The sequence below is a fragment of the Platichthys flesus genome, chromosome 19 (assembly GCF_949316205.1).
Source record: "Platichthys flesus chromosome 19, fPlaFle2.1, whole genome shotgun sequence".
Taxonomy (NCBI): domain Eukaryota; kingdom Metazoa; phylum Chordata; class Actinopteri; order Pleuronectiformes; family Pleuronectidae; genus Platichthys; species Platichthys flesus.
Genome location: NC_084963.1, coordinates 11,757,078 through 11,772,415, shown reverse-complemented (window position 1 = coordinate 11,772,415; position 15,338 = coordinate 11,757,078). Strand labels below are relative to the sequence as shown.

The 15,338-nt window shown below is 40.8% G+C and overlaps 1 protein-coding gene across 6 annotated transcripts in view; it reads right to left on the bottom strand.

The window, feature by feature from the left end:
• The window catches only part of nedd4l (NEDD4 like E3 ubiquitin protein ligase), a 41,812-nt gene that overhangs the window by 20,318 nt on the left and 6,156 nt on the right, over positions 1 to 15,338 (bottom strand). For 2 of the 6 annotated variants that reach the window (XM_062413567.1, XM_062413570.1), the window contains exons 1-4: positions 6,744 to 7,967; positions 2,710 to 2,745; positions 1,922 to 1,972; positions 322 to 383 (exon numbers count right to left, since the gene is read on the bottom strand). In XM_062413567.1, coding sequence (XP_062269551.1) covers positions 322 to 383; positions 1,922 to 1,972; positions 2,710 to 2,745; positions 6,744 to 7,862 — 1,268 coding nt within the window. In that variant the 5' untranslated portion in view covers positions 7,863 to 7,967. Of the gene's footprint in view, positions 1 to 321; positions 384 to 1,921; positions 1,973 to 2,709; positions 2,746 to 6,743; positions 7,969 to 11,631; positions 11,686 to 12,524; positions 12,564 to 14,276; positions 14,359 to 15,338 lie in introns of those variants that run through there. The other 4 variants (XM_062413571.1, XM_062413572.1, XM_062413568.1 and 1 more) reach the window with 4 other exon arrangements.

The following is a 15,338-nucleotide window of genomic DNA, read 5'->3' as shown; positions in this document are numbered from 1 at the left end:
ACAGCACATTAAAACCAGGTGGCCCACTGTTGTTGTTGGTAGACTAATGCTAAGAAATATATAGGACAGTTTCCAACTACTAGCAGCAGATGGTTTTTCACCTTTGGGATTCAGCTAACCTCCCAATGAACTTAGCACTGCCCGGAAATATGACACCAGTCTACTGAGTGTTGCAAACTATTACTTATGTCGCTGTGAGATTAATAATCTGTCTACTTCAATTGCTAATAATGGGCACAAAGAAAACAAGATTCAGACGCAGAAATTTTAACACAGACATTTATTTTCCCTGATCAGTAGTTACAACGGGTAAACACTGACCTCCTGGGGCGCAGGAGGAAGTCTTTAAACGTGTAAGGACGCTCCATCGCCGGGTCCTCTGTCTGCAATTTAGAAAGCAAGCATTTGTTGACGGCAATCAATTGAACCCACAAGCAAATATACATGTTAGGCCATATCAAACTATCAATGTCATGAGTTTAGACCACAGCTGCAACCCTCTGCACAGCGATTGCAGGGTCATTATGCAATGCTGGGCTTCTCCTTTTACATATTGAACAGCGGAAAGGTCTTCTGCCATTCACAGCCACTCCCAGTGCTGTCTGGATTAGTGAACATTGTTGGAAACATTTTAGATAATGTTCCCACACTAGTCAGCAAAATATGCAATATAAAAGGTCTAGTTGTTTTTAGACGTTTTAATGAAGAATTGTTTATTCCATATCTACTGCTCTTGAAAGTTTGAAACAACATGTACCCCATCTCACGTAGTACTAATGCAAACCAGGGCTTGAGTGAGAACGTGAGTTGGGAAGGTTTCATGTTGTTTGGTGCATGAAATTTGTGGAAGGAGCTCAAGCTTACAAAAGCCTAATGCAGCTACCAGACTGCTTCTGGATGAGTCAGCACGGGCCGACTTGATTCATGAAAAGTAAAAGAAGAGAATCTAGGAAAAGCTGGTGAAGAAAAATAGGTGATGACTAAAGTCATTTCCAGTAACTATGAATAACACTGCAATTCTTAGAACGTGAAGTCATGCTAGCCTGATGCGCCAGATGGTTTATTAAACAGAATCTCCCTTGCAAGAAATCAAGCTGCCTCACAAGGTCATAGCAAAAACTGAAGAATCAAAATACGACTAAAATGCAGATCACAGCATCTACAAAAGTGTAAGGGTAACTAACCCCTGCTCAGCCAATTTGTTTAATGGCTTAAATAAGATTTTCACCATTAGGCAGCATTAGCTGCATCAGGACCAAACACTCTCTATCCTGTCCAATGACACTTCAACATGACTCAGCTGTTACTTTTATCTGCCACTAATTCCCCGGTCCTGTGGGAGCCAAATAGGACATTATCAATTAACCCTGACACCTTTTACTAATATGCTTTTTAAAGGTTTTATACTTGGGACAGAAATTCAGAGAGACACCACCAGTCTGACAGCACCGTTCTGATGGGCAACATCAGAATGAGCTGTATGTTTACGTTTCAAGTCCTGTCCACGCATATGAAATGTAAATTGTAAAACCCCCCCTTGCAGCACACACTGGTTCTGCATGCGATAGTTTTCAAAAGCTGTTGTCCCCTCAGTTTTTTTCGACCAAGCGAATGTGAACGCTTGAATTTGACAAGAGTTGCATTTTCCATTGGTCGTGACGGCAGCCCCCCCGCAGGACAGCCTGCCGGTCTGTTTCTGACGAGGAGCTTGTTGTTTGATCACAACAAACCATTGCTTGTGGGACTATAGCACTTTCTCACACTCACACTTAAGACAGGTATGCACACACACACACACACATGCTCTTTGCCTGACCTTCACAGAGGTTAAACAGGCACAGTAACGATCAAGATAAGAAACAGCTGAGTATTCAAAACAGTGATATAACCATCACACACTCATAGATGCAAATGAACTTACCGGCAGATGACTGAGTGGAACATCAACCTGACCAAGGAAATCATCTCTGGTCTAGGAAAGAAAAGAAGAGGGTCACCTTGAGCTGCTTAATTTATAACAAGAACAGCCTTTAAAGTGTGTCTGGGAAATACCAACATTTCCAGGTGGGGAAAAAGAGGGAAAAAACACAACGTTGAGCTGAATTAATATGCACCTGAGGATCAAGCAGCATTTTGTGTTTATATGTAACAAACAGTGAAAGAGGTAAAGATTTTCATTTCAAATAGAGACCCACACCCAGGATAACCTCTGGTTATGTTAATGAACACTTATGGAAATCTGCAAATCTCAGATAGTTGCAAAACAGTCGTTTGAAATATGTTTCAGCAATTTCCAATAATTTAAACTAAGGGTTACTGTTAATATCACATAAAACTTACTAGTTTATTATATTTTATCAGCCGAAAAAACTTTTATCCTCCCCACCAGTGATTACAGATTTTCATAGGTGCTCAGTCCAGGGTTTTTTCTATGGACACGCTTTTAAAAATCAATTTATAGGAGAAGAACCTGTGAACCCATAAAGGAATAAATAACATCCACTGCCACCAGAGAGAAGCCAAATCAGCCAGACAGAGGGACAGAAGGAGGAACGTGACAACAAGGAAGAATCAGGGAAGGTTTCACTTTAAGACACCTGTAGATTTGTCCATCTTTTTTGCCATAAGTAACGCAAACTGAGAGGAAAAGGGAAGATTGACAGATGACTGAACTGCAGAGAAGCAGCCCCCGGGAGAAGCAGTGATTACCTGTACCAGATGGAAAAGCCCATTCTTGATTGATGCCTGTGTGTGGGACACAACTTATTTAGACAACAGGCATTAACTAGTAACAATAATGTCCATTTGTAGAAAGGAAAGGCTGGTTGATACAACGGGTGATAGTGTTAGTCCAGTGTTTCTTATTGTAATCTGTTGCCAAGGGGTCAACAATAAAAACAATTTCACGTCCTACTGTGTCGGTTGAAGACTCTCTCTCATAATAAAGAGCAACCCCGCAGTGTGTGATGCTGCACACAGTGTTCATACATTTTTCAGACCTTAGTGTACAACAGAAGAAAGGTTCAATTTTGTGGAATCTGGAAGAGATGCTTTACTGCAGTCATGAAAGTGCAGTCATAAAAGTTCCTTCTGAATATATAGAATGCATATTTAATTGAACACCAAGTCAAGACAATTTCATTACTTTGAACTTGCCAACTCTAATGGAGAAAGCCAACTGTTTGCTTATCACAGGCCAAAAAGACATATCATCTGAAAAAAGTTAGCTAATTTGCCTGTGTTATGATTCTTAGCTTAAGATTTTAAGTTTGAACATATCAGAATTGGCATATTTTTACTAAGTTTGGTCTCATAATTAGTTTAAAAGAATCCAATATGATGCAAATAGTAGCTTTTTTACGTTTATTTATAATTCATTTAAGATAAGACTATCAGTAGAGTGTCCTTAATGCACTTTGACTGATTTAGCTTATCTTGAGGGTTTATGTTAAAAACTAAGTTAATAATGCACAGGACTGTAAATAGACACTTTCAAATGTACGCGTGCTCCCGCTGACTTACACATCCAATCACCTAGAGTCACACACAAAGTTTTCCTTCTCTGAAAAACCCACGGCTACTACTGTGTAAACTACCACAGTGTTTGGTTTCATGCTCCAAAGCATCAGGCAATAAAGCTACTGCAGGTTGAAGCATAAGTTGGTTAGAAAAGAACAAAAAAAGAAACCTTGATCAAAGCTTGTGTATAAAAGTATCATTTTACACATTTGTTATGTCAAATGTGTTGATCTGCAACCTAAAACGTCAATGTGAAAAGCGCATCAATAATTACAATTCTAAACAGCTTTCGGCACAGATCGGTCACTGTGGGCATTTAATCTTGGCCACATAAAAGTAGAGACCCTGCAGCATGCAACATTTGAAATAGGCAGTAGTAGTGGCAGTTTCCTATGGGACACATGTAATCCTACGACACATGGCTGTTGTTTTCTGCTCTTAACCATAACAAGAATTTTAAGCTGAGTATGTTTATGCAGAGGGATATAATTGCAGAGTCATCAGAGGGTCACAGTTGAGCCTGCAGCTGCCTCCAAAGGCCAGGTTACACTCTACGTATTACCACCACCAACAACCACAAAAAAGGGGGGTGGACGAATGGTTAAAGAGGCAAATGAAGGAGTGCATATAGCTAACTAGTTTGTAACATATTTATAGAATAAAACACAAAAAGGTAAGGTTAGCCAAATCATATAAAAACTTACAAGCCACATATTTGTAGCTGTACACCGATTTGGTTTTAGCGATAAAAATGTATAGACTTTCAGTGAAATAACTGCAGCAATCCTATTGCACTTCCTATTACAAACATATAACATTATTAATGTTTAAATCCATCTGGCACTTATCAACAGCTTTAAGTTTTTCTTTTTTCTTTAAATAAAGAAAAATACAAATTTTGAATAAAATTAGAATATTTAGAAAAATAGTTCAAGGACAGACAGTGTAATGAAAAGAGATGATGTTGCTCATTTTTTTGCATGCAACCACCACAAACGCATTTCTTGTGTCTGTGTTGGACTAATAAAACCACATATAGTGTCGATACTAACTGCTGCTGTGAAGCTTCACAAAGTGATGGCAGTAGACTGAGTTTATGATATAGAGGAACCTGGAACAAGTCCAGTCTGTCAATGAGGTGTGAAAAGCTTGTCTCACCTACTCGACACTCTCCATGTTGACACAACTGAGTTACTACGCTTTGGGACTCTCAGAGATCAGAGATGACAGAGAAAAGCCCTTCACAACAAAAGCAATATGTATCCCTCTCAAATGCTACTGAGAGAGCAGCCCCATCCACAATGCCATCTCAGGTAAATATAGCCACCCTGGGGCCTTTCGAGAGCTCTTTCTGAATGGCAAATGAGGGTGTCAAAGCAGGGCTGTAACAAGGGCACCGTGCACTGGCATAGCTGTCTGCAGCTAGTCTCCCTGGCATATGCACACACACGGAGTATCCAATGCAGGGCTTTAAAGAGGGGCAGTCCAACTCAAGGCCACCAGTTGGGGAAGACCTATTATTATGGTCTAAATGAGGGTTTCCTCGTTGCATGGGAAACAGAATGCCCTGGGAAAACACAACACCACGTGATTTAAATGAGGGAATGAGGTGCGTAAAAAAACATAACACATAAAACATATTCAAGTAATTGCTTTCAGGATTCTGACTAAAAATGCATTAATATTGTGGATGAATTAGTGGAGAACCGCCAAGATTAGCAAATCAATGACATCATAGGTCTCCTACACTGTGACTGACAAAAACAAAGAGGTATTTTTTGCAGATCTAACATTTACAACATCTGGCCTCAAGATGAGCAATGCTTAGCATAGTGTGATTATCCATGTGTCAAGACTTACAGTAACGATTAGAAAAACAACTGGTTCGTGGGAAATGTTATTCCCATGACAAAAACTAGCACATCACGTTCCTCCTGACCGAAACCTTAGTCAGATTAATCCTTGGACTCTGGGACATGTTCCAACAAAACTACACTCATCACTTTATTATTGTAGATAATTAAACCACTATATTACAGCGTTTGGTCAGTAGTAAAGATGCCCAGTGGAGATTTCTTGTGAAGAAACAAAAGTTATATTAATATTCAGCGTATCTAATAAAAAATGCATTGTGTGCAACCTGATGAAGGCATTTATGTGATTATAGTGATTATGAAGGTTCAAGCTTCAGGTCGGTTTTCCTTTCAAAGGTTAAGTAAAGGACAGCAGAGAGCATCAGAAAAAGACATCAGGCCTTGAGCACTCCGCTGGCCGAATGGTTACAGCGCATGACGTGTAACTGAAACGTCCACGGTTCAATTTCGGAGGGTGTGTTGTTGGTCATAACCCTTTCCCTCTCAATCCCATGTTTCCCATTTCTTAAGAAGAAGAATCCTTAAAGAAAGACTTTCAAGGAAATATTGAGGCAGCTTGTGGTTGTAGTTTGGGCTGTAATGACATCTTAGTCCTTAATCAGTCACAGAGCAGCTGCGAGGACGACAGAGGTCTATACCAGCCTAGAGCCAAAGACGACGTGCCGCCGGCCCACTCTCAAAATCAACAACCACACTCGAAACAGACTAAAGATAGAAACAGCCGACTCTCAGAGACCACTCGCCGCATTTAAGGATATCACAAAACTTATGTCACATTTCTGTGAAGCAGACAGCAACAAGTGCATGGTTGAGAAATTATCCATTTACCCATAAGCCTGTTCCCGTTTTCTTTTCACAACTGAACTGGCTGAAAATTTCCAAATGACTGTGGCTGTCAAGTGAAAGCAATCCAGTATGTGTGTGCTTAATCTCAGAAACCACGTCTATGCTTTTCACTTTCCAGAGTGTCACCACCATATCATCTAGGCTTGATTCAGTGACTCACATAAGCGAAACTCAAGCAACTCCGAGCACTTATTTCACTCGGCTTCTGTTTCATTTGTTACGTCAGCCTTTCTACCCTCTGTTCCTTTGGCCACAATATATATGAACTATCAACATTTTTGTCTAAATGTCTTTCCACTGTTAGCTGGATTTATTTACTATTCACTTGAAGAATGTATTTCCATAACATTGAGACAAAATTGTTTTATTCTGTGCAGTGTTCATAATTCCAACACAGTATAAAATCTTATCTACAATCTAATCTTTTTCCTTTTAAAAACATTCTCATCAAAAAATGTTCACACAGACTAACAGTCCAAATAAACCTTTTAAAGAGATCTTTACCTTCGGATTATTCCTCGTGGAATCATTGCAAAGGTTCACATCCTGATCTCCCCCTCCACCCGAGGTAAAATATATCTTGAAATGAGGCTGCCTTCGAGGAGTATCTCCACTGATTTTGAAAGTACAACCATTGGATCTGTTTCTTGCTTCCATTCTCTGTGTCTCCATGTCTGTTTGGGTCTCCTCTATAGCTTGGCTATCTACTCCACTTTTCTGATGTTGATTCTCCAGTGGCAGCCTCTGATAAGATGAGCTTCGCTCCAGTCGAATGTTAGGGTAACGCACTGCACGGCCAGCTCTTATGCTGGCATGGCCATCATCTGTGCATTCTTCTGGTGATGCAGCAGCAGCCTGTTGCCGGCCCTGGCTGTGGTCCTGGTCCTGATTTTGCTGGAGCTGAAACACTAATCTTTTTGTTCCACCATTAACACCAGAGCAATGGTCTAAGCTCTGCTGCTGGACGGACCAGCCAGTACCACCATAAGGAAGGATTCTGAAATGCTGGATATCAGAACCATCAGGGGAGTTCCTCTGGATGCAAATTCCACCAACACTGATACCGGGTTGTCCTTTGTTGTACACAGTATGTTCATTTGAACCAATACTGAAGACTCTGCGTTTGGACAAGTTTGGCTCTGTCAGAGACGTTTGCGAGTTGAAAGAAGTCGGGCTGCAGTATGGAGGAGGCGGATGTAGTGGAACATCTGTTTGAATCTGTGGTTCAGTATAGGCAGGCGCAGGTCCTGGAGGAGTATAACTAGGTGGCGGGATATCGTCCGCTGGGCCAACAGAATCTCCATTACCTGATCCATTGGAACGCTGCAGGGAGATTTGCATGGAGGAGCTCTTAGTGGGCCGTGGGTCTGTGTAGGCAGCTAGCTGGGGTATGAACATGGAGGAGCTGCGTTTCAGCAAAGGCTCAGAAAGCGTACCAAAAGCCCTTGGTGGGACACGCTGTGCAGTTTGCACTTGAGAAGGCCTTGATTCTTGAGGTGGCTGCATGCTGAGCGGTGTATCCACGTCGTTGTCGTGGTCCTCACAGTCTCCTTCCAGTATCTCCGGGGCTGTGTTACTGCGGCCTGATCCAAAGTACAAACGCAGACGTTGTGCCATTTTCATCTAACGTCCCACAGCTCCCCGTCCCTCTCACTTTCTCTCTGACTGGCTCCTTGGTTCCTCCTCTCTCCTCTGGCTCCTGTCTCTGTCTCTTAGTGTCGCCTACTTCTCTCCTTTGGCTGGCTAGATGACTGATCCCCTTTTTTCCTCCACTCTCCCTCACCCCCTCCCTCCCACCCGGTTTGAGTCTCTTCCGCAACTTTCCCTCCCACACTAAACTGTAAGGAGGCAAGAAGTCAAAAGAAACCAAAGAGCCACTGTAAAATTGCTGAAGGCTCTACGCTACGCAATAAAAGGAGTGGCAGAGAGAAGGCTAAAGAGGGGAAGGGTGAGGGGGAAAAACAAAAAAAGAAGGATCCCTATATGCCAGACTCTTAGCACTACCAAGCACTAGCGACAGACAGCAGAAATAGCCTGAGCTGAGTGACGGCCAGCATTCCTGACATGATTGGATAAGAGAGGCCGGCACTCCTGGTTTCCGAGGTGACAGTGGGTTGCCTGTCAGTCACGTGACTACAAATGGCTCCTACACCTCCTCTTACAACCTCGTGCTGTCCTCAAGTGCCAACTGGCCCTGCAAACACATCCTACTTACCCCTGTCCAGCCCTCCCTCAGTTCACATGATCTCTTTAAAACCCCTGCCCACTTATCTACTTCCAACCTCCCATCAATGTCCTCACTCCGAGTTGGACACAGTCTACTCATTTACAACACCAATAGTTTACCATTGACGTTACCTATCATTTCATTCTCCAGCCTAAAAATGGAGCCTAAGTTAGTGCAGCTCAGTTTTTCTTCCTCTCGAAAAAGCCTTAATCATTTACACTACTGAAAAATACTTTATATATTTAATCATAACAGGTAAATATGATCTCTACTTCCTCCACTCACAGTGAGGACTCACAGTACACAAATAAACATCTCTTAATCAATATAAATATTAAAGGGCAAAACATCACATTTTCTGCTGTTGCAAACAAAACACATTCAATGACTTCTTTGACATGGACATTCCAACTATTAACTTTAATTTGAATAATACATAATCTCTATAATAATTTTAACATGAGTTGCTAATAGAATATTCTGTTCATAATCCCGGCTACATGTTACAGAGAATAGTCTGATTATGATTCACAACAAGATTACATCATACCACTTATTAACACTTGATCCCGGCGCCTAACTGCCATACGTCGATCTTAAAAAATGCTGTGAAAACTCATGGTAGTGTCTTATTTAGATAATTGTCTTAGTTCTCAGCTTGGAAATGAGAAAAAAAAGAAGCATAAGGAAGTTGTTGCTAAAAATGGACCAGTAGAAATGGAAGGGTGGGGAGAGTATATCTGACAGATTGCAGCTTTGATAAGGCAAAGAGCACAGCCCTCCCTAGGGAATGATATCCAAGTCTGCTTCAAACAGAATAGACATCCGCCGTCTACCATACACAGCCAAACACTTAACTGTCGGGTGGATTTATAGGTCACGCTGCTTGCATCCAAGAAACCACCCAAGATACGACCTCATCCTCGTCTGCAATGCTGAAAAGCTTATTCTTAAGCACTTGTAATGTTATTTGGCTTCAGTCAGAGATAAGACAGAGAGGCATTTCAATTGCAAACTGTACATTCATGAAAACGCTTTATCCTCTGAGACAAGCCTTGTGATTCCCCAGTGTATAGGCATGTGAAAATGGGGGCTCGACTTTGCCCTGAGGAAAAGGTTAGAGGCAGAGTTGTTGGCCTCCATGCATAGAATTAACAAAGCCCTCATGATAATTTGGACTTCCAGAGACATGCCTTCCAAAAAAGTGGCTGCCTTGTTCCAAATTCTATGACTGATTTGACTTGTGGTTTACCCTGCATCAAAAGCAACAACCTGACAGCCAAGCCAATGACTGTGTACCACAATTGGGAAAAAGGAAAAAACTAATGACATCGACTGGAGACAGAGAAATAGCCAAAGGGAAAAAAAGAAGGGCAGAAAGAAATTGCGGCTCGGGAGCCAGTTACACTTAGTGTTGATACACTGCCTAAAGTGTTAGGCATAAGTCAATAAAAGGGTGCAAGAAATGTTATGGAGAACGCTCTGTATAAAAGAAACAAAATACCAATGTGTGGTCTAATGGCAGCCATCCCAGTTTGCCAAATGACATAACATGCCTGCTACAAACAAAGCATTTCACTGTATTGTAAACTTCTTCAACATTTATATTTACAACTTTCAGCCTCGTTTTTAGCTGTGTGATATTTTGCAGAGACTTACATTAGATTATATTAGAGCATCTAGATCCTTAGTACTGGTATACCACAATATATCATACATGCTGCATGAAGCACAAGTTCAGTCAATCATTCATCTCATCTGACAAATAAACCATAAATTAATGAATGCAGGATAACAAACAACCCCTTCAAAGAAATGCAGGCCAGTGGTGGAGGAGCTGCCTTAGTATGCACCTAGAGTTGGCATGCACAGAATAGCACCTCCTCGGACATATAAGGAGAGAACAAGCTTAAGGCTTCAGGCTGCCTGCGCTGTGCTTCCTTGTGTCCTCCTCTTGGAATACTGCAACAAAGAGCTCCCACTGAACTGAGAGGGAAATTAGAGCCGCCCTTTTCTTCACAGGCTGAGATCTATTGATTCATGCATGCAGAACACGCACATTGGCTCTGATTTTAGAATCTTACAGAAAAAAAAATTATAAAATGTATAATTATATAATATATATGAATTATTTAAAAAAAATAGTTTTCACCTGATTAAATTATCAGGAAAAGTACAGAAAGTAATGTTACAAAAAGACACTCCCCACGCTGAGACCTTTCAAACTCCCACGGAGGGTATGATAGCAGGAGCTAGTGAGGAACAGACAGAATGTGCCTTAGCCAGCCAAGAGGACCTATTCTACTTTGGGCTACGTCGTGTTTTACTGTTTTTTTTTTTTTTTATTGAAAACCAGACTCAAGATCCCAAGAGTTACAGAGAAGCTTTTAACTAACAGCAGTGCTAAATTCAATTCTTCTTGCTGACCTGAGTAATTTCTTAATAATGTCAACAACCACTTCACTGACGTCTTCAGAAAGGGAATTGATTATTAGGACCTCCTCGTGCTGTGTTTGAATTACTCTAACACTTAACAAATGTGCAGACATTTAATGTAGTTGTTATGGCAACGGGGAGCATGCAACAGGCTTACTTTTTACAAGAAAACTGGGATTATCTTCTGTATGAGGGAAAACTGAGGAACTTCACATTAGAGGTATGTGCGAATTGGTAGTGGAATACTGTCTTCAAGCAAAAGAATGAAACTTGCAGACAAGCAAGCCGTACACTGCCTCGGTCCATTGCAGTTTGTTTCTCTTGCTTATGTTGCCTGAGCCTACAGCTAAAATCATGTGATATTAACTCTGGCAATGTGTCGGACTGAGAATGAAATGCATTACAATTATCATATTTTATCTGGTGGTACCAGATGTTTCACTGGCAAAATTGAAATGAAACCATGAAGTGCTAACAGAAATCCTACAATCACCAAATGAAAAGGGAAGAGATGTTATAAAAAAAAAACTGTTTACAATACAAATACATAACACCAATACAAACACTGCATGAAATAAATTCAAAACAGACATTAGGTGTGCAGTGGGTGTGACTAAATAAATCAACTTCGGGTGTGAGCTGTCAAAACAGACTGAAAATAAATACATACAGTGCCACATAAGCAACAGAGGGAGTGAAGGGTAAGAGGTTGTGAAGTGCGAGGCTTACCAATCTGTTTTCATCAAACACCTCAAAGAGCAGCCTGTGATTCTGTGGACACACCTGTGTTGGTAAGAAAATAATAGGGGAGATGAGAAACAACAGTCATCCAGTGGATATGTGGCAAAGCCAATGCAGATGTACATGCAAACACTTGGGTAGGTAGCTGCCCAAGTGTTTGCATAGATTTATATACATTATATATACAATATACATAATTAGTTTTTTTAATTTCCTTTGGTAATGTTGGTATCTTTCTGTAACTGTAAAAGTGACCTGCAGTAATTGAGCCACGGCTGCAGGACTCAGTCAATGAAGCTGCACCACCGCTGAGCTGTCCACCTGTTTATTCAAACTTGAGTTGAGCTCGACTCAGTACGCAGAACCCTGAACTGGACATGTTGCATACACACTGTCGTTTTGATCAACAAAATCACTTGTCTTGAGTCACAGCCCTCAATGCTAAAAAGTGCAGGTTAGCCGTTTTATCATAATTTGAATTAAACAAGTCCAAATCACAACAAATTCACAACAGAGTCACAAGAGACAAGTCGATTCAATATTCTAATATATTCGTGTCATGTCTGATGTGTCCAAACTTGACTTTTAGAAAAAGTGCCAGCCATAGTGGAATACAACTTTTTAACACAGTGCTGAATTGTAATTATTACCATGTAATAAGTTAGGCGAAATCATGTGCATGGAGCTGAGCTTGTACAGTCTAATATAGTCTGTCTGGTTACACTGGCACAGGAGGTGGGACTCAGCTCTCAGTTAAACTACAACCAAAGATTAACAACTTTAATACCACCACCCTAGGGTAAGCAAATAACACACTGTCGCATTGAAGGACACTCGGAAGGCTAGGACATTTACAAAGACTTTTTCAAACATGAACTCACTCTGAAGTAGAACTCCTCGTTCCATTTGGGATTGAGGGTCTAAAAAACACAAGGTAAAAAAAGATATTGGTTAGGACACAAGTATATGAAGTATGTGTTAAAGCATAGCGAACATCATGATTGGTTTGCACAGATGTATGACACTTATCCAACTCAGAGTGAAAGTGGAGAGCCCGAGTAGAGAAATAAGGCCCAGTTGTGTGCGTCAATGATCCTCTTATGTTGTTGGAGGAAGTTTGGAGCGAACATGTCCCAGTGATTGGCATTAGGCCCTAGATTAGCAGCCCAACAGCCGTGAGGATTTTCACCCACTTTCTGGACGGATCGGCTCAGTAGGTGGATGCGCACACTTGCTTCTTCGTGCCTCACACATTCAGTGTTTTATTAAACTGAGAGCTCTGTGACACTTCTCATTAAAATTCCTTCTGTGATTGAGACCACTTAAACACTGGAATGTCAACGAAGCCTTAATTCTCACAAGTGACTCTGATTAATAAACACTTATTGCAATGTTTTATGGCAGCGATACAAATCACGTCTCTGTTAAACAACTGCTGAGACATCAGAATTAGAACTGAACCCACTGCCCCTTGACAAAAAGACAATTCAACACTAGAACATGTCAAATTCTCCTTGAGGAAATGTTGGTGACGTCTAGTTGCTGATATTCTCCTCAGAATGCCTCTTCTTTTTTTGTCATTATTTTCATGCTTTTTTGCCACAAGCCAAACTCTTAGCTTCAACAACAAAGATTCCATCAAAGGTGTCCCACTTAAAGACACACAGAGAGCCCACGGAAGAGACAAAGCAGTGATGCTTCTTTTTCTGCTCCACATAGCAGTGCATTGTCAGCTATTTATATCCTATAAGACAAGCATGGCCACTGGCAGCATATGTCTGCCTGCGTGGAGGCCTGAGTCGCCTGACTGCAGCAGGAGGTTGGCCTGCCTGCTACATGTAGCTCTCAGTCACTACCAGGAGAGGAGGAATTTGCTAAGAAATAAGGAGCTAGTTGCAGAACCATGAAGCAGAAACAATCAAAGTTTCAGCCCTGCAATTTATGAATTTCTCTTGATCCCAATCTTGGAAAGGGTCAATTATTTCCATTATTTTGGCAACTAAAATCTAAATTTTGATCAAAACCACATCCCGCTGACATTGAGATACAATCTGAAAGCTGTTTACACTATGAGTAAGTAATAGCTCCCCCTGCTGTGAACAGCTTCCCACCCTAAAGTAGGCCACTGGGGTAAAAGAGCTTTCCTGATGTCTCCCTGTAGACGCTCCTGCACAGGAAAAGGAAGTGCTGCAGTCTACTGTCATGCCGTGGTTTCCCTCTGTCTCAATATGATATTATGACTTTGATTTAACGGTGTTGTTTTCTATTGTTTTAGTGCATTTCTTCCTTAACCAAATTCCCTCAGGATTAATAAAGTTGCACTGTATTGTATTGTACTGTAAGGAAAGGTGGTGGCAGTGTGTTGGAGGGGGGTATTAGAAGCATCTGGTTATCCCGAATCTGTGTCTTAAAAAGGAGAGTGAGCAAAGTCACATTTAAGTGGCTGTACAGTAAGTGTGTGGTCCTAGTGTAGGAGGAGATTACTGTTGCCGGAATGGCCAATCTGATAATGGCGCAAGCAAAACACATTAGAGTTCAAGTCTTAAACCACAAGCCAAAGGTCTGTGCACAACACATGTAGGAGTAGAAATACGCAGCTTAGTTCAAAGTTTGTTTTGTAACATAGGACTCACCTTTTTAATGGTTTTAGTTTGGACTAAGGCAAGCTCCTTGTTTTCATCCGCAACATAGAGGGATAGTTTGACATATGGATCACTGTAGAAACAAAACAGAGGAATTTAAAACAAAAGCCAGTGATACAAATTCAAATTTCACCTGAATATTAACCTCAAACCAAAACACTTTGACATACAGATGATATTTTCCCTGGTGTAGATGCTAATTGGATACTTAAATTCCAGTTTCATTACCAAAATGACATTTTTTAATTGAATAAACATATAATTATCAGGTATATCCGTCCTCAAAATATTTTAACTGAATGAGCATTAATTATGGGGATTCCCATTTTCTAAATCATCAAATGAATACTCGTTACATTCGAATACGCTGCTTGTTCCTAGAGCTGATTTCTGAATGTGACAAAGTAACAGCCCACCAGCTAAAAACAGCTTGCATTTGGGTATTGTGAGATAAGGCTTTAATGTCTTACCGGCAAAACAGAGTGCTAAAAATAGAAATTGAAAAACGTTTTGAGGTCGGCCGAGCAAATAGTAGGCAGATTGTTTTGTGACTGTGCTATCTTATCATAGCCATTTGGTAAATTCACAGGTGCTGACAGGGCAGAAATCTCCTGCGGGTTCGGTATAGAGAGGCAGAGCTGCACTGTTCACCTGGCTGACCACATACTCGAGTGATCTCATTCTCTACAGGCACCGCCAGGTACAGTGTCAAGTTATGGCCTATCCAAAATCTCCCATTGAAGAAAAACACCTCACAAGTCTGTCTCCTGTGATGACGGAGTAACTCAAACCATGCCCACATTAAGCATTTTACTGTTAAAAAAACTGTTGAAAACAAAACTCAAAACAAAATGAGATTTGTTAAAGAATTTTTATAAATTTTTTTGTAGAATGTATATAGCAGGTTTGATTTGAAGAAATAGAGAAGAAGCACTGTCAACAATAAAAACAGCTGCTGAATTTACACACGATTATGTAATATACTCCTATTTAATAACCTTCATGCAGAAAATAAACCATTATTAAAGTGAATGGATAATGGAGGGGATGAAG